Source organism: Drosophila serrata, unplaced genomic scaffold, assembly GCF_035046125.1.
Source record: "Drosophila serrata isolate PLE 108 unplaced genomic scaffold, ASM3504612v1 contig_275, whole genome shotgun sequence".
In the NCBI taxonomy this organism is placed as follows: domain Eukaryota; kingdom Metazoa; phylum Arthropoda; class Insecta; order Diptera; family Drosophilidae; genus Drosophila; species Drosophila serrata.
The window spans coordinates 2,007,680-2,025,263 of record NW_028257173.1 but is presented as its reverse complement, the minus strand read 5'-3'; the positions used below and the strand labels follow the sequence as shown (position 1 = coordinate 2,025,263).

General features: G+C 41.2%; 3 protein-coding genes and 1 long non-coding RNA gene across 8 annotated transcripts; 2 read left to right on the top strand and 2 right to left on the bottom strand.

Moving 5' to 3' along the window:
* Positions 1–435: 435 nt before the first annotated feature.
* Positions 436–4,443, bottom strand: LOC110184915 (uncharacterized). 2 transcript variants are annotated; one of them, XR_002319720.2, is made up of 5 exons: positions 4,045–4,443; positions 3,291–3,432; positions 1,877–2,192; positions 939–1,044; positions 436–858 (listed from the first exon to the last, which is right to left on the bottom strand). It is a non-coding gene; the product is annotated as an uncharacterized LOC110184915 (long non-coding RNA). The 2 variants fall into 2 exon arrangements; XR_002319719.2 differs by lacking the exons at positions 3,291–3,432; positions 4,045–4,443 and adding an exon at positions 2,274–2,755.
* Positions 4,444–6,407: 1,964 nt separating this feature from the next.
* On the top strand, positions 6,408–8,540 carry Nepl9 (Neprilysin-like 9). Its single transcript, XM_020947393.2, has one exon. It carries the CDS (start codon positions 6,504–6,506, stop codon positions 8,466–8,468), a length of 1,965 nt encoding a protein of 654 aa, XP_020803052.2. The 5' UTR covers positions 6,408–6,503; the 3' UTR covers positions 8,469–8,540.
* Positions 8,541–9,078: 538 nt separating this feature from the next.
* Positions 9,079–12,568, top strand: LOC110184871 (phospholipase A1 member A). 3 transcript variants are annotated; one of them, XM_020953518.2, is made up of 5 exons: positions 9,079–9,160; positions 9,789–9,879; positions 10,955–11,317; positions 11,375–11,806; positions 11,865–12,568. In XM_020953518.2, exons 2-5 carry the CDS (start codon positions 9,843–9,845, stop codon positions 12,470–12,472), a joined length of 1,440 nt encoding a protein of 479 aa, XP_020809177.1. In that variant the 5' UTR covers positions 9,079–9,160; positions 9,789–9,842; the 3' UTR covers positions 12,473–12,568. The 3 variants fall into 3 exon arrangements, with proteins under 3 accessions (XP_020809177.1, XP_086691236.1, XP_086691235.1); XM_086835110.1 differs by having other exon boundaries at positions 9,139–9,160; positions 10,924–11,317; XM_086835109.1 differs by lacking the exon at positions 9,079–9,160 and having other exon boundaries at positions 9,777–9,879; positions 10,924–11,317.
* A 5-nt stretch (positions 12,569–12,573) lies between these two features.
* AspRS-m (aspartyl-tRNA synthetase, mitochondrial) lies at positions 12,574–17,550 on the bottom strand. 2 transcript variants are annotated; one of them, XM_020953517.2, is made up of 8 exons: positions 17,377–17,550; positions 17,014–17,155; positions 16,758–16,944; positions 16,186–16,689; positions 15,947–16,125; positions 15,803–15,892; positions 14,286–15,743; positions 12,574–14,224 (listed from the first exon to the last, which is right to left on the bottom strand). In XM_020953517.2, exons 3-8 carry the CDS (start codon positions 16,939–16,941, stop codon positions 13,349–13,351), a joined length of 3,291 nt encoding a protein of 1,096 aa, XP_020809176.2. In that variant the 5' UTR covers positions 16,942–16,944; positions 17,014–17,155; positions 17,377–17,550; the 3' UTR covers positions 12,574–13,348. The 2 variants fall into 2 exon arrangements, with proteins under 2 accessions (XP_020809176.2, XP_086691231.1); XM_086835105.1 differs by lacking the exon at positions 17,377–17,550 and having other exon boundaries at positions 17,014–17,187.
* Between the last annotated feature and the right edge of the window lie 34 nt (positions 17,551–17,584).

The window sequence follows — 17,584 nt, the reverse complement described above, 5'->3', positions numbered from 1 at the left end:
ACACGGATTACTATAACAGAAGATTAATAATTAATTACTAAACCATGAATTTTATCATTGAAGAAGTTCCCTACACTTGCCAAGCCTCTATCAATAGACATCTGTATAGTGGTTGAATACAAAATTTCTCTGAACAAATGAATACCTTTAAGTTTGAAGAAGTAAAAACATTTATGCATTTTTCCATGAACGTTTTTTAAACATTTTACAAAACCATATTCCATGATTTAATGCCCAAAAGTATGCCCTCAACTTTGTTTAGTTTGGTTTGTCAAAAACAAGCCCATCCATCTTCAGATGAAATAAACTACAGTATACAAAACTTTCACTTATTATACTTAGCAATTAACACACTTCGTAACAACTTAACTAGATTCCCCCCATAATCTGGTAAAAATATATTTAAAGTTCCCAATTTAAAACGACATTTTAAGATTTGTTTTGTTTTTTTTTTTTTTTTTCTTTTATTCCTGCAGTTGATGTTGTTCTTGTTTTGCTGTTGTTCTGCATGTGTTTTTAGTCACATAAAATTAAAAGAAAGGAGTGGGGTAAAATGCAGTTATACATTATGTATGTCTTACTAAATATGAATGCGAACTAAACTTGTTTTGTCCAACAATGAAATAACCAATTTTCTGATCTTTCACATTGATTTGCTGCTGTTTTGCTTATACTGTACATCATGGTCTATAAATTTGCAAACTATGTGAGTTCCATTGCGAAACAAAAATGAAGAAATCACAAAACTAAAATTTATGATTAGAACAGATGACGCCAAGGCCTCGGCAGCAGATCACCGCGGAATCGGATGGATCGGTCTTGCAGCGCCTCGATGGATGGTGGAAATCTAGCGCAGCACTAGGAAAAACAAATCGGAGAAAACGAAGGCAAATATTCAATTGAAGCGCATCCAGGGGAGCGTGATTAATCGTACTCACCACTCGGCAGGGGTCTTCCATCGATCACCTAAGTGATCGTGATCATGATCCTAATATAATGCCGGCGAGCCTCCGATCTGGTAGCAGCTGGTGGCTTTGACGTCATCTGCAATTGTGCATTAGTCAATTATTTATTTGCTGAACTCAATTTATAAAATAATCGTCCATTAAGTAGATCGATTTATTGATTTTAAATAGAAATTAGGGTTTTTTTTGTTTTCCCTAAAGGAAAGCATATATTCTATTTGCGCTTTTGTTTGCTCAAGTGGCATAAACAATTGCGTTGTTTGTTCCAAAGACTATAAGCTTCTTTGAAATTTATTTTTGGGTTCGACAACATATAACTCAGGGAGGGATTTTAACCGCAAAAAGTGCGCATGTTGACTTGGCCAAGATAAAAAGAAGCATCTGCCTTTTGGCTTATCTATCAAACTGTGCGATATATTCGAAAACATTTAATAAAATGTATAATTATAATATCCCCACCTTAGCCAATCATAAATTCTGGCCATAAAAAACACTGACGCTTTGAAAATCTCTATGACTGTGTGTGAACCGCAGATCGTGAAAAGTTTCGGGCGCAAATTTGAATCACAGAGTTGCGACATTCGGAAAATGTTCTGTGTGAAAGCGATTTTGAATGTTCTCAAGGGAGGGGGCTCCGACGACAGGAAGGTGTTTAGTGGGCCATGTCGAAATCTTGTCGTTAAAAAATAGAACCACAGAATCTATTTTTTCACTTTGGAAAATTATTATCGAGCTGCCAAATGGCTGCCAAAAAATTTTCGACGAACGCTTTGAGATTTTTGTCAAGGTTTCGCAATGCGCGCGTTCTTTAAGATTTTTATAAAATATAAGCATGTATTCATTCCTTTTTTTGATGTGCCTGCTGGCTAATTGAATTAATTGGGGCCCGGGTTCTGGGGTGTGTTACTCACCTGGCTTAGGTTACTAGTAGAAATCCATTAAATGCTAAACATCTTAAACGCGTAGAGGGTCCTAAAAGCCCCGCCATCGGCCACCGGATGTTAAGGCTGGACACGATGTGGCGGGGACTTGGAATTGAAATTCAACATGTAAGCTATCCTTGATTGACTGATTGATTGATGGGTGGGTGGTGAGGGGGTGGCTTGTGGTCTAGAAGGCGGCCTCGTAGAAGGCATAGAGCAGGAACAGCAGGAAGGCCAGGATGGCGAAGGTGGTGATCAGACTTCTGGCTTCATTCATTTTGGATGCGTTGGCTGCTGCTGGTTGCTATCGATGACAAGGGATAATGCGGATTAGGTAATGCAGATTGACCGATCGATCGATCGATCACGGATCACAAACACACACTTGCAAGGAAGGACAGGGGCTTTTCTTTTTGGAGAGATTTCCAACCGTTCGTAGCTAAAGGCGCGCAATAACTGAGAAGCTGAATTTTCCGATCTGTTGCCACTTCTCCACGAAATGTTGGCCAGCGCTTGGAATTATGGCTATGCCCAGCCGCCACCCGCACGCATTCACATACATCCAATTTATATAGGCGATATATAAAAAAATTCATTTATATATCTATACCAGCGCCGGCTATTCTGCCTTTGTGTTGGTGTCCAGTTGTTGCTCATATTTTTTGCCGCGGCACAAATATTTTCTAGAGTCATGTATGCAAAGTATATACGGGTTATAGTTCGGCATAGACAAACATATATATATATATTTTGGATATATGCATATATATATGCAGATTCCATGGGATTCTAGTTCATTTTTCTGTGTGTTCTTTGGCCATAATTCACTGGCTGGACTGCACCTAGACAAATTGCCATTCTCTGACTGGACCTTGTCATTTGAAAAATTAATTCAGTCGCTTTTATTTATTTATTTTTATTTTTTGTTGTTTCTGTGGCTGGTCCGGGGGAGATGTTTTCGCTCCAGCCCGTTTGTTTGTTTGATTAACATAACATATTTATTTACTTGCAATTGCCAAATGGCTTTGGTCAGGTTTGTTGTTTGAAATCTTTTCAGATATTGAAAAAATCTGAAACGTTTGGGCATCGGTCACGTAGTCCCCCCATTGAGTTTATGGCACATTTTGATCTTAATGAGCATTTCAAGGATTGGGATTGATGTCGATTTCGTTTCAAGTAAAATCAATGGGAAAATGGGGCAATTGCAAACCAAAAAATACAGTACAATGCTAAGAGAATTTTATAAACAAAATGTAGCATTTCATTTGATTTAAAGGGAAAATTAAATAAGTTAAGTAATTGATTGAATGATTAAGATCGAAGATATTGTCCCCATCAATAGCTACGAAGGTTCGATTCTCCATTTATAAAAAAATATAATTCTAACTATAGTTCATCTTACCTTGGTTCCTGCTCTAAGGACCTCCTGCAGGACCTAGCATTCTACAATACGGCATAGATGATGTAAAGGAAGAAAAGGAGGATGGCCAGGATGCCGAAGGTGGTAAACAGATTCTGGGCTTCGCTCATATTGATTGAATTTGCTGCAGAGAAATCAGAGGGAAGCGGTCATTAGTATTAATTTTGGAACTCAGCCAGGCGAAGGTTGAATTATTTAAAAATTCCTTCGCATTACATATACATGAGATATATTAAAAAAAAAAAAAAAAAAAAAAATTTTCATTTGGCGCGTGAGAAGTTTAATTTGATAGAAACATAAAAAAGGCGGCAATAAATTCTGAGGAAACACATATGATTTTGTTTTCAAATAAGCTAATCAAATAAAATCCGAAAATGTATAAGTATAGATGTTTATATAAACTCGAAACAGAGAGAGCGATATCAAAGACATATGGGAAATATTAAATTCTTTTGGTTTTTCCTACGTCTGGTTATATCTATTTGATGATTCCGTTCTCTTTGTATTTGCTGATAGAGCAATCAAAGAACACAACGTCTATATAGATTGAAATAATTCCAGTTTTATAGATTGGACCCGTTCCAACTTTAAAAAATTGAAAAGAACACGGCTGAAGAAATATTTATGAGCACGGCACACTTGAATTCGATATTTAAATGCGAATTTCCGAAATTCATAGCATTCGATGGGGGGATCTTTCAGATAAATTATGCACTTCTTTGCCAGCCAAGTTTACCTTTTGCTTTTTTCTGTCCGCTGGGGAAGACACAATTTTTTGGGCTACTAACTGCTGAAAGCCTTTGGCTCAACTAAAATCGTTCGCCCGTCCACGAATCGGGATATAGATGAAATACTTAGCGGACTTGCGAACATTCATACACACTCGGTTGGAAAAGAACTGAAAAGTGTGGATATAGCAGCGTGATTGTATGGGTGTTTATGGATATATAGCGAAATATTTTGTCCCATTGGCCAAAATGAGATGCCACTACTGAGGCAGAAAGTGCAGACTTTTTGGAAAGTCGCGTCGAAATAACATCGAAAATAAATAAAATAAATCTACGGCGCACATTTTGACAGTTTTCGAGCAGCCGCTGGCCGGATCTGAAGCCAAAACCCCCAACAATAACAATGCGTTCATTAAAAATAATTCACGCATCTACTATATAGTTCTTCTGTATCCCCAAGTTTTGTTCCATTTTTTGAAAAAAAATACAAACCCAAAACATTCGCCTTGAAATTATTGACAGTATTTTTGGAATCTCCGCAAGTGCTTATGAACGAGCTAGGGAGGAAGAAATGTATGGTATCATTGTGTATATAAATCATTTTAAATTAAGAATTTCAGCTATTCAGCTCTCTTAAATTAAAATACCTTGATCTCAATGAACTATTAAATTTAACAGAAAGTAAAACATACCCCAATTCAACCCCATTCTACCCTCTGAGTACATATAAATACCACCACAAAATGTTCATAAACAAGTGTCGCACATTTCGGGTCCATGACTTTTCTAAAGAAAATAAAAACATACACTTTCCCTAAGCTGACACTTGTCATTAAGTCAATTTGAAAATGCAATGCGCAGATGGCGCAAAAAAACGCCAAAAATGTGACACAAATATAAATACAAGTAATGGTTCTAATGACCAAAACAATTATGTACAGCTTGATGAAATGTCGTTCGCTTGAACTCATCTATTGATGAAATCAGAATAAGAGCCTTGAAATGATTGCGGCAAACACAGAATGTTTGTGCCTTAAAATAAACATTTCCCTAAAAAAATAAGAGATTTTCTAATGGAATAACTAATTGTTTTCAAAGCGAACAGTTTTAGGTGTATTTGAGCTAATGCAGCTGTGACCACATTGCGTATACGTAATATTTGTAGGACATAGTAAGCTTCTCTAGATTTGTGAAGCTTGCGAACATGAATTTTGTACAATTTTCTAGGTATTAATTTTTCATGAAATATAATACAAATGTTACATTTTAAATTTAACAAATAGTGTAATATTTAATATTAATATACAATTAAAAATTCACAGAATAAACTATTAAACAAATAAGAGATTTTCTAATGGAACAATTTGTTTTCAAAGCGAGCAGTTTTAGGTGTGTTTGAACTAATGCAGCTGTGACCACATTGCGTATACGTAATGTTTGTGGGACATAGTAAGCTTCTCTAGATTTGTGAGGCTTGCAAACTTGGTTTTTACACTCTTTTTCTTGTAATATAATATGCATTTTAAATTTTAAATTTAACAAGTAATGTAGCATTTAACATCATTAAGCTATTAAATTTTATTTATGCCAGTTTTTCCATTTAAAATAGGACTTGACCTTGCCGCAGTGTTAAACTGCACGTTTGTTTTTAATTAAACAAGAAAGGAAATAAAGTTCATAAAACCAAAGTTTTTATACCCTTATAGTTTGTAATTCAGCTTTAAGATCGAATTGGCAAACGATCATTACTAAACTTAAAATATTTGAAATATATAAATGACAATTTAAAGGAAAAAAAAAAAAAGAAAAAAACTCATAACTAAGCCAAAAATGCATTGATTTTAATTCGGAAACCTTTCCTATGCTAGTTTTTATTAGGGCAACAAAACTGCATACTCAATTAAAAATTAAAATTTTTGTAGATTTTTGCCAATTTTAATAATGTAACCCCTTATCTTTTTTTTGCAAAAATCGAAAAATATTCAAAATTTGTTTTTTCGCACCGGATATAGCTAGATCGATTCGGCTGTTAATTCTGATCAAGAATATATATGATTTATGGGATAGGAAATGACTTCTTCACTGCATATCAAGCTTCCGACTAAAATTATAATACCCTGAAAGAGTATAAATATGAAATTCCCATTTCAAAAACACATCAAAGTCATAAACAAAAACCTATAATAATCCATATCTATAAACAAAGTTCGTCTCCTCATCCAGCAAGCAAAAGCAAAACACAATTGCAAAAGTCTTTAAGGTCAAGGCGAATTCTAGAATGAAACCAGGAGAGTGCAAAGAGAACTAAGAGCATGGCGATAGAATCTAGAGTATACATATATTCTAGCTCAATCCGAGCCTTATCATCTCCCATTAGAGAGTGAGTCCGAGTAAGACGAAATTTTTGCGCAGTTTTTGCGAAACAAAACAAACGAGCGGACGAATACCACAATAAAATCAGAATAAAATGCATTGGAAGCTTCAGTTGGCGTTGCTAGCTATAGTAATTCATTTAGTGAGATCTCAAAATGATCCATACTCGGTTACGGATAATACGGAAGAAGAAAGTGAAACGGAAACGGAATCGGACATCGAATCGGGCCAGTTCTTTAGCCACCTCTACAAGAGCAATTTGCGACAAATGGTGAAAATCAAGAATGATTCTTTGGATCCATGTGATGACTTCTACGCACATGCTTGCGGAAATTTCGATCAGGCTTTGGAGGAAGATCCAGAGGAATCTTTGCCTCCTTATCTGTACAATAAACAGGATAGGATGAGCTTCTTTGCTGCACAGGTGGCCAATTTCCAGACTCTCCCGGGACGATTGATTTCGCAATTATATACGGAGTGTCGACAGAGAGGGCAGAGCAATGTTTTCAGTGTAAATCCACCCTCTACTCACTGGGAGAGTCTGCTGACGGAGATACCCTTTCTCGCGAGGCATGAAGCGGTCCTCACCAATTGGCCTTTCCTCCAGCATCAGTGGGAACGAAGACAACTTAATGGACAGCTCAATTGGATCGCTCTGTCGGCTCAACTGGCAGCTCATGGTGTGCCCACTTTACTACACATATATTTTGCTAAGGAATCAATTTATGTGGCTCCATTGGAGGACCTGCCGTGTCCCAGTATGGAGGGTTTCCAGATGAGTCTCCCAGATGTTATGGAGGGTCGTCATCACCACATTTCTTACTTAATTTCCCACGAGATGAGGATTCTGTGTCGTGGAATGAGAGGAGAACTACCGCTGGCCAGGAGTTTGACAAGAAAGGACAGGACTACCACAGCGAGTCCTGGCCAAGACCAGCTTCTGCTGGATGAGAACACAATGGAGTATTTTCAGCACTTTTTTGGTTTCCTGAACTTCTCCAAGGAGCAGCTGGAAAGGGCTCGAAAGTTTCCCCTGGATGTGGAGAAGATCTCAATGGCTTGGGAAGTCTTGAGGCAAACGGAGCCTCGCATAGTTTACAACTATGTGTTGTGGCAGGCCAAGGAGCACCTTCGTTATCCAGATTGCTACAGGGTATCAGAGGAGTTTGAGAGGTTATTGCATGCGGAATACTGGCAATGGCATGTTTTGAGTTCTCACCTGAGCAGAGAAGTGGCCTTGGCCTCCTACCAACTTCATACTACTCGCTTTCAGCAACGAAGGAGATCAACTCTCTCCAAAAGGGATTGGTATGGTCATTTGTTGCCAGCTTCTGTTGAAAAAAAGGAGCTACAGGTGGCTCGCATCCTTCAGGCTCATGCTCAACTTTATTTAAATATAACCGAACTGAACGAAAGCTATAGGGGACTGGGGTTCAAAGCGAACTCATTTCATGGCAATCTTCTGCTGCTCAGACGAGCTCAGCTACGTCATAGCTTCGAATCCGTCTATATAGATGAGGAGGATGTGAATCAACCTGCCTATTTTCTCAGGCATTTCCTTCACTTCGTTCTGCTTTCGCTGTATCGACCCACCTATCACTACTATGCCACTCAGGGACTGGAGCTCTGGAGGCAATCAGGACTTCTGCTGGATACTGATGGTAGCTACACCGCTTTGGACTGCCTCGAGAGACAATCTCTGCAGCACTTTGATGCCGAATTGGCTCCAATTTATCGACCTTTAAGTTTTCACGAGATCAAGGAGATCTTCCACTTTCATCGCTCGTTTCAGACATCTTTGCGAGATTATCGCTTTTGGTTACAGGGTGAGAGATTCGCCTTTGCGGAAACCTTTGTCCTGCAATACTTTGGCTTGGATCCCCAGAGGGTGCTCTTCTATGCGGTGGCCCAGCAGCTGTGTAATCGCCAGGCTTACATCTTTGCAGCCCAACTGAACAGGGGATATATGAATATGCCAGAGTTCCAAGAAGCATTCAAATGCAGAGCAGATAAGGCAATGAATCCTTCAGCCAGATGTATGATTAATATGTGTGAATAAGTTATTGGATTAGAAAATATTTAAATTAGAAGCAAAATGAAATGAATATGAATAAATTTGAATTTACTATTATAGGTAATGCCGTCATATTGCTTAGAGTCCCATGACTACAAATTTCTAATTAAATTGTAAATATCTCTCTCTCAATCTTCATAGAATTTTATGAGGTTTACATAGGAAAATTCACTATAAATAATTTAATAGTTTTGACAATATTACCAATCAAAGGCACACATGTCGCTCGTTTAAAGCCAGAGGCGGGAAATGTCCATCCATTTGATCATCAATTTGTATTTTGCTTGACATTCCATAGAACAGATTATAGAATATGCACATATAGATTCCAAATATTGTGTATATATTGCCTCGTCGCGAGTGGATTTCGAGAGGAAAAATCGTGGGCGTTCTCGACACACGTACCGGTAATAAATTAAAAATTCTTCTAAAACATTTCCAGAGAACTATTTAAGGAAAACACAGAGTTCTTCTACGATGGTATGAAATTATGGCCAGTACTTAAGAATATGGCTTTAGAACGTTTAACCGCATTATGGCCATAAAGCTCCATTTATGAATATATATGGTATGTTTATTTTCCTCACCTTGCTTCCAGTTTGTTTTTATTGAGCCGGGTCGGGAAATAATGCTAAATTATCTATGTGGGTCTCCGGAACGAGTTCGAGTCAATAAAGGTAAGAGATTCTGGTTCAGGCCACGGCATTCCTATAAATGCAAAAGACCAGCGAACATTCGCCTTTGTACGTGAGCGAAGATCACTTGTAAATGACAACAAAAAGTTTTCATTCAGTAAACGCATTCGGCTGACACTTAAAACCGCAAACACGTAGGCAAGTGTATATATTTCTATGAGTGGTTATTGTTGAGTGAGTAAGTGTTGTGTAAATGCATTTATGAGTTTTTGCCCGGAGACGTGTGTGTAAACAAATCATATAAGTGTCTGAGACTATAAACAGAATTTTGGTGTTCTTGAAATGCATCTTAAGTAAAAAGAAATAAAACTGTTATTATTCTACGCGTTCCACGATCTTGGCATAGTTTAATTTTGATATTTTCATAGAGCTCCCGTTTCGGTTTCACTTTTCCACCCGCAACTCTCACTTTATAGCCACACTTTATGACTCAAACGCACACTACCAGGAAAGCACTCACTCATTTGCATATCACTTACCCATACTCAGTTCGATTTGGCCAAAATTGTCTTGCCTTGGCCAGCCGGCCTTCAGTTTCTCCAATGTTTCCATTCCGAACACTTCATATTACTGGCAAAGAAATTCAATTTAAATTATTGCTTTGAATCAGTTGGAACTGCAGCTGTCAATATAAACTGGATCCATTCATCAGAGACCACACAAAATGCCCTGGCGGTGTGTAATTGGTTACCTAGTTGTAGGTGAGTAAGTCCAGAAAATCCCCATAATCCCATAATAAAACAAAAAATAAGCTAACTTATATGGGTTTTATCGATTGTAATTACTTCTAACAAAAAGGAAACCGGAAGTTTGTTTACACCAACCGTTGCGATTAAATAAGCTTGAATCAATCATAATTGAAATATAAAAATTTTTGGAAAATCAAAATTTCAAAAACTCTTAACTATGCCATTAAATTCAATTTGGAAAAATTTTTTATGCTAGTATTTATTAGGGCAATAAAACTGCATACTCAATTAAAAATTAAAATTTTGGTTGATTTTTGACAATTTTAATGATGTAACCCCTTATCTTTTTTTTGCAAAAATCTAAAAAAAATGTTCGCACCGGACATTGCTAGATCGATTCTCCTAGTCATGCTGATCAAGAATATAAATGATTTATAGGGTCGGGAATGACTCACAACATTATAAGCCTTGCAAGTGTATAAATAATAGATTTCGTAAACAGTCCCAAAAAAATTACGCATACGCACTGGTGTAAATAATATTTGATCATAACTAAGCCAAAAAAAGCATTAATTTAAATTCGGAAAACTGTTCTGTGTTGGGTTTTATAAGGTAAAAAATCTACATTTAAATAAATTAGAATTTTTGCTGATTTTTTAAAATATTAACGATGTAACCCCTTATCTTTTTTTTTTAAATTGAATAAATTTCGAAAAATCATTTTCGCACCGGACATGGCTACATCGATTCTCCTAGGCATGCTGATCAAGAATATATATGATTTATAAAGTCGGAAATGACTCCTTCACAATATTATAATCCTTGCAAGTGTATAAAAAATAGATTTCGTAAACAGGCCCAAAAATTTACGCATACGCACTGGTGTAAATAGTATTTGATCATAACTAAGTTAAAAAAGCATTTATTTCAATTCGGAAAACTGTTCTTTGTTAGGTTCTATAAGGTTAATTAATATGCATACTCAGTTTTAAATTAAAAAAAATTTAGAATTTTTGCGTTTGCCAACTTTTAACTAAAATAAGAATACCCTGCAAGGGCATACAAATCTTTCTTCAACTCTTCTCAGTGTGTTTTGTTCCAAATGTTGTATGCCGAGGATTCGTGAACTTGAAACCCATTCACATAGATGTGGATGCCACAGAGAGTCCCACTACTCAAGCACCATCTGCTCCATCGACGCCCTCCAACAGGGACATCACCATCGGACCCTGCAAGTGGGCCATAGGTCGCAGCTGTCCCGATCCGGATGTCAAGTACTATATCTACACGCGCCACAATCCAATGGACAGACAGTGCCTGCATATAGACGAATCCCTGGAGAAGTCCAATCTCACTGCCTCCTACTTCAATCCCAGATATCCCACCAAGATCATTATCCATGGCTACAACTCGGATATGTTTCTGCATCCCCTGCAGCAAATGAGAGATGGTAAGGGAGTGTGATCTAATAAAATTATCATTACTAATTATTAATAACTTTTCGCAGAATACCTGGCCAAGGCAGACTATAATATCATCTATGTGGACTGGAGTATCCTGTCGCCAGGACCATGCTATATTAGTGCCGTTCACAACACCCGACATGCGGGCACCTGTACAGCGCAGCTGGTGGAACGCCTGGTGGATACGGGAAACACGGATATCCATGTAATTGGCTTCTCACTGGGGGCTCAAGTGCCAAACTATATAGCCCGAAATCTGAGCTCATTCATGCTGCCCAGGATTACGGGCTTGGATCCAGCTATGCCTCTGTTTATCACCTCCGGAATTGCAGATAAGCTTGACCCTAGCGATGCCAGCTACGTGGATGTGATTCACACAAACGCTTTGGTCCAGGGAAAAATGGAGAGATGTGGTCATGCCGACTTTTATATGAACGGAGGAATCATGCAACCAGGATGCAGTGGCCAGAAGATAAGTGAGTTTGATTAATTTATTTATATTTAGCTCTCAATTAATATGGTTCTCCTATACAGATTCCTTTGCCTGCAGTCATCAGCGTGCGCCTGCCTATTTCCTGGAGTCCATTCGCTCTCCCAAAGGTTTCTGGGGCTGGGCTTGCAGCGGGTACATCTCCTATCTGCTGGGAATGTGTCCTCCAACCAATTTTCTCCTTGAGGCCGGAGACAATATACGTCCCACGACTCGAGGCATGTTCATGATAGACACTAACGATAGTTCACCTTTTGCGCTGGGAAAATGGACTGACTTACCCACCCTTGGAGCTAAGAATCCACATTTGAGGGCTCCTCCCCAGAAGTTGTCAGCACCGGCAAATCAGGGCGTGGACCCACTACTTCAGCACATCGATCAGTTTGGCAAGCTGACGGCCAACTTCAACAACTTGCAGATGTCTCCCAACGGGGATCAGGATCCATATGAGCATTGGACCAGCTTCAGTCCCGAGCAGAAGGAAAACGTCGATGACGACTCTGTGGAGGAGCAGGATCTTGTTGATTTCGCCGATCCCGATGACCGCCACCTCAGTACGCAGGCACCATCACTGAGCTGGTGGGACTACCGGAGGAACCTCACCTATGGCTTCATAGAAAATAACATATTTGCTGTGCCCACATTAAATTAGCCTCAATCGATGCTTTCCAGCTTTTAAAACACCTTCCTTGCCCCCATTCCTTACTAATAAATAAGCATCGCATAAGTTGACATTCATAATTACAAATCTAGTGCGTTTCAAACCAATATATATTATAGTAAATCAGTATAAATGAAAGGACAAAGGAGACTTTGGCTAGATTGCTACCGCGCTATAACTGATGTTCCGATATTATTGCTTTATTTGTTTCTTGCGGGTTAAATGTGTTTAATCGAAATACAACGCGGAAATTATGTACGTACAAATCGGACAATTCTTGAACAAAAGATGCACTGCTCAGAGGATTAGGTATTACCGCATACAATTCAATGGTGTTCAGTTTAATACAATTGCATTTTAATCAATAGTACATAAATTAATTAAATAGTAGCTATAATAATTGAGTACAAAACAACCGATTACCGTTAATCAGATTATTGTGAAAACAATATTATTCAAACTCGCTGCATACTTAAAACATTCTGATTATAATGGCCGATGATTTGTTTATATCATAAATTGTAATTTGTGGGTTGCCATAATAATTCGAAATGGACTTGTAGAATGTTGCCAGGTCAGTCGGGTCGGCTTGTTGGCATGCCGGGATGTCCTACGTCCTAGGTTCGGGTATTACAATCTGGCGACAAGATCCGGTGTGGTGGGTACATATATTGCCTTTGCGAATACATAATATGAATGTATAAAAGGGTAAGCGCGAGTTAATGGAACCGACCCGACTGCTATGATTTTTCTTGCTGTGTTGACTGGTTTGTTTCTGCGCTATTATTCTCCGTCCTGACTACTGACTGAGCTTACATGTGTAAAATGCTAATCCCTTACCGTAATATTAGTGAAGGCTACAGACCTCTAGACCTTCTTCTTAACAGCCCGTCTGGCCCTGGTGGGGGTGGGCGCTGGCACTGGCGGAGCTGGCTCAGCCGGCGGAGGCTCTTCAGCGGCGGAATCTTCTTTACTTGGCTCTTTAACTGGTGACGGCTGATCTGGCTCAGTCTCCGCCTCCTGCTGTACGGATTCCTCCACCGGCTCTGTTTTAATGTCCACCTCCATTTCTGGCTGTTCGGTATCGCTAGTCCCCGACATTGGCGACGGCGGAGCACGCTCCTGGTCGGGATCGTCGTCCTCCTGTTCGTGCGCTGAGTTATTTGTGCTGACCTCCTCCTCCGCCACCGAAAGGTGGTAAAGCTTCATTTCCTCGTCGGAAATGGGCACTGGGGCATTCGAGAGCGGATCCCGGCCATTCAAGGACTTGGGGAATGCAATTACATCGCGTATGGATCGAGCCCGACATAAGATGGCTATCAGACGATCCAGGCCCAGGGCAATGCCGCCATGCGGTGGGCAGCCCGATTCCAAGGCGCTTAATAAATGCGACAAGTGGTCGTGTGGGATCTTTAGAATCTGTTCTAAAATAAAGTGTTGCATGTCGCGATCGTGTATCCGAATGGAGCCGCCTCCGACTTCCTGGCCGTTGAGCACCAAGTCGTAAGCTTGGGAGCGTATGGTCTCCAGGTTTTCGCAACTGGTGGCAAAGTTGTCAAGATCATCGGCGTGTGGGAGCGTGAATGGATGGTGCACGCTCTCCAACTGTTTGGTCTCACTGTTTCGCTCGAACAGCGGGAAGTCGATTACCCAGAGGAATCGGAAGTCATTTGGCTTCTTCACCTTGGCGTTCTCCACCAGAAACTCGTGGTAATCCAGTCGAATACGACCCAACAATGTGCGCTTTATAAATAATAGTGAACAATTGCTTATCGCATATCAATAATATATAAACTAAACTCACCGTTTCCTCTTTTGGTCCGATGCCCAAGAAAAGTAGATCATTCTCCTCCAGATCGAACTTCTCAGCGACTTCGTTGGCTAATTCCTCGCCAAGCAGCTTGCCCAGCTTTTCCTGCACATCCTTCGCGGCTCCAAACTTGCGCACGAATAACGTGCCCTTGAACAACTTGCTCAGGCTGTCATAATGCTTCCGGGCATTGCCATTCCAAAAGGCTTCGCTGGCCCGCACGACAATGGCATAAGCACCGAAATCCTCGTATTTTTCCTTAAAGTTTCCACTCTTTTCAATTATTTCCGAAACGTTGTTGAGGAGGAAGCCAAAACGAGTATCTGGCTTATCTATGCCGTACTTTTCCAGTGCTTCTTCGTAGGTTATGCGGCGGAAGGGAGTTTGAAGTCGGGGAAAATCTTTTGGCCACGAGTAACGCAAGGTCTCCTCTATCAACTGCATGATGTCGTCGCGGCTGGTGAACGAGAGCTCTATGTCTAATTGTGTAAACTCCGGCTGACGATCGGGACGGGTGGCTTCATCTCTGTAGCAACGAGCCACTTGGAAGTATCTGTCTATGCCGCCCGACATCAGCATTTGCTTGAACTGCTGTGGACTCTGTACGAGCGAGTAAAAGTGTCCCGCCTTCCTGGTCGGCACCACAAACTCCTGCGCTCCGCCGGGTGTGCGTCGGAAGAGCGTTGGGGTCTCTACCTCAACGAAACCCAAATAGTTAATAAGATACTCTCGCATCTTCATTATAACAGCCGATCGAAGGCGGAGATTGTGCTGCATGTCGTTGAATCGCAGGTCCAGGTAGCGATGAGTAAGTCTCAAGCGTTCACCGGCGCGGTTAAACTTCCTGATTTCGAATGGCAAGTTCTTCTTGGCGGCATTGAGCACGACCACCTTATCGGCCTCGACCTCAACGTGGCCGGTTTGCATTTTGGGATTAATCGTAGCCGCTGGCCGAGGTATCACCGTACCCTCCACACGCACAATCGACTCGATGGGCACGCCCGTCTCCACATATTCCTCCAGACCCGTGGTTTTGGGTAGCAAGAGAACCTGAGTTTGGCCATAAGCGTCCCGGAGTATGAAGAACTTATTCATCCTCTGGAACTCCAGCCAGCCGCAAATGACGACCTTTTCGTTGATGTCATTGGATGATAGCTCACCGCAATTGTGTGTGCGATCGGCGAACTTATTGGTATCCGCAATCTTGACTCGCTGCTCGGCACTTGCGGAGAGGTTTGCGGAGTGGGTTGTGTCCGCTACATCCTCCTTGGACTCTCCGTTATTGGTGCTGACCCGTGAAGAAACCTCAGCGCCAGTCTCTTCGGACTCGAGATCATCGATAGAGAGCTTTTGCTGCTTCTCCTTGGCCTTAATGGGGCCTTCGTAGGGATCGTCCGGATTGAGGATTTTTACGGTAGACACACTGACCTCCACCTCACCAGTGTCATATTTCTTGAATTTAATTATATTTATTTAATCTTAGTTTTCACGGATTCTATATTTGAACTTACCAAGTTTATATTGGCCTTAGGTCTGCCCAGAACTTTACCGACGATCTGAACCACTGTTTGCTCTGGCGTGGACAAAAATGTATCGCTGAGCTAAAGGAGAAGCTGTTTAATGGTGTACAAATTACACAAAAAGTGTACACGTACCGCCTGGTCCTCGATCATGAGTTGCGTCTGGCCATAGCCATCCTTAAGCTGCAGAAATTTGTTGTTCTTTGTTGAGGGAACCCAACCCACTAGGGTGACCTCTTTGCCAATATCGTCGCGCCTCAGGTCGTTGCAGGTGATATCGCGGTTCTCAAAGTACTTCAATATGTTCTCGTTTTCTGAAAGTAAGAATTTTGTGTTAATTTAACCTATTAGGTATATAAAAGGTACCTACTCACTGGCTATCTTGTACTCTGTGCTGGTGATGCCCAGGTTGCTTTGTTGCTGTACCATGGTGCTGTAAGTGCGCTTGTCTCCAGCCCGTTTTGTGCCGCTGGTCGGGAAGTGAATGTTGAGGATGTCCTGCACCTCCACCTCAATCTCACCCGTGGGCATAGTTTGATTGCACGAATTGTGTGGACGGCGCATCACCTGGCCCACAATTGTTAGCGTGGTGTTTTCGGGCATGTTGTTCATGCGCCGTGCCACCCGCGGATGCTTGTCCTCCAGCACCACCAGCTGACAGGCACCACCGTTACGATCCCGAAGCTCTGCAAAGCGGTTAACCCGCTTCTTAATCAGCCTGCCAGATAGCTCCACAAAGAGACCACAGTGGTGATTGCGCAATTCGCCGCAACTCTGACGCATCGGTTGTGGGGGCTGTGAGTTCATGTTGAAGTTGCTGGCCATAGCACTCATTAATTGCATCAGCTCGTTGCCGGAAATGTTGGGAGGGCCGCCCACTAGACATACCAAGAAATAATAATGTTAATGGTGGTAATTACGAAGTTTTCCCATAAATGGTACTTACTGTTGAAAGGATTTGGGCCGGGACCGGGTCCGAAGTTGTCATTAAATACCGGACCACCTCCACCGCCGCCGCGGAAATTGTCGAAATCGTTGTAGCCACCGCCACCGCCGTAGCCATCTCCGCCGCGGCCTCCACCACCGCCGCCATAGCGTCCACCGCTGCCACCACGATACCTGCCACTCATTATCTGCAACAGCAATTTGGAATTATTCATGGAGCGGCGCTCTCCTTTTGGATTTGAATCACGAGCACTTACGTGACCACAATCAACCGGCTCTTCCAATGAGCTCGGGGTGCTCCGATTCCGAAAGCCCTTTTCCGACGATGTTACGCCGCTGACCGCACTGTGCACAAGTTGCTGGTGCAGTTGCAGTCGCTGGTGACTTCGCCAAAGAGTCCTAGAAATTAATAACATATTTTTTAAGCCGATTTCTTAGCCTCATGCGGCAGTGCGATATTTAGAAAAAATAATTCGGACCCAGCACGAACCACACACACACATACACTGGCGCACTCACAATCAGACACTGCACACATACACAATACCAAGTGTGTGCGTGTATGTGCCGGGCGTCGCGAAAACGCCGATGAAAAGATTGCCAATTACTCAAGAACGTACCGCAGCAATTGGATCGATTGTGGGGCCACAATTACGCCGTAGTTAGACAGTCTATTGTCACCGGAGACCGATCGGAATTTTCCTTTAACCAGTAGACAATTTAAGCACAGAAACTAGAAAAAAAATGTCACTGTTTTGGCTTGTCTGGGAATCAGTGTGACCGTAGCGATAGCTGGACAATAAGCCATTTTGGCTGCTCGTGACAAAC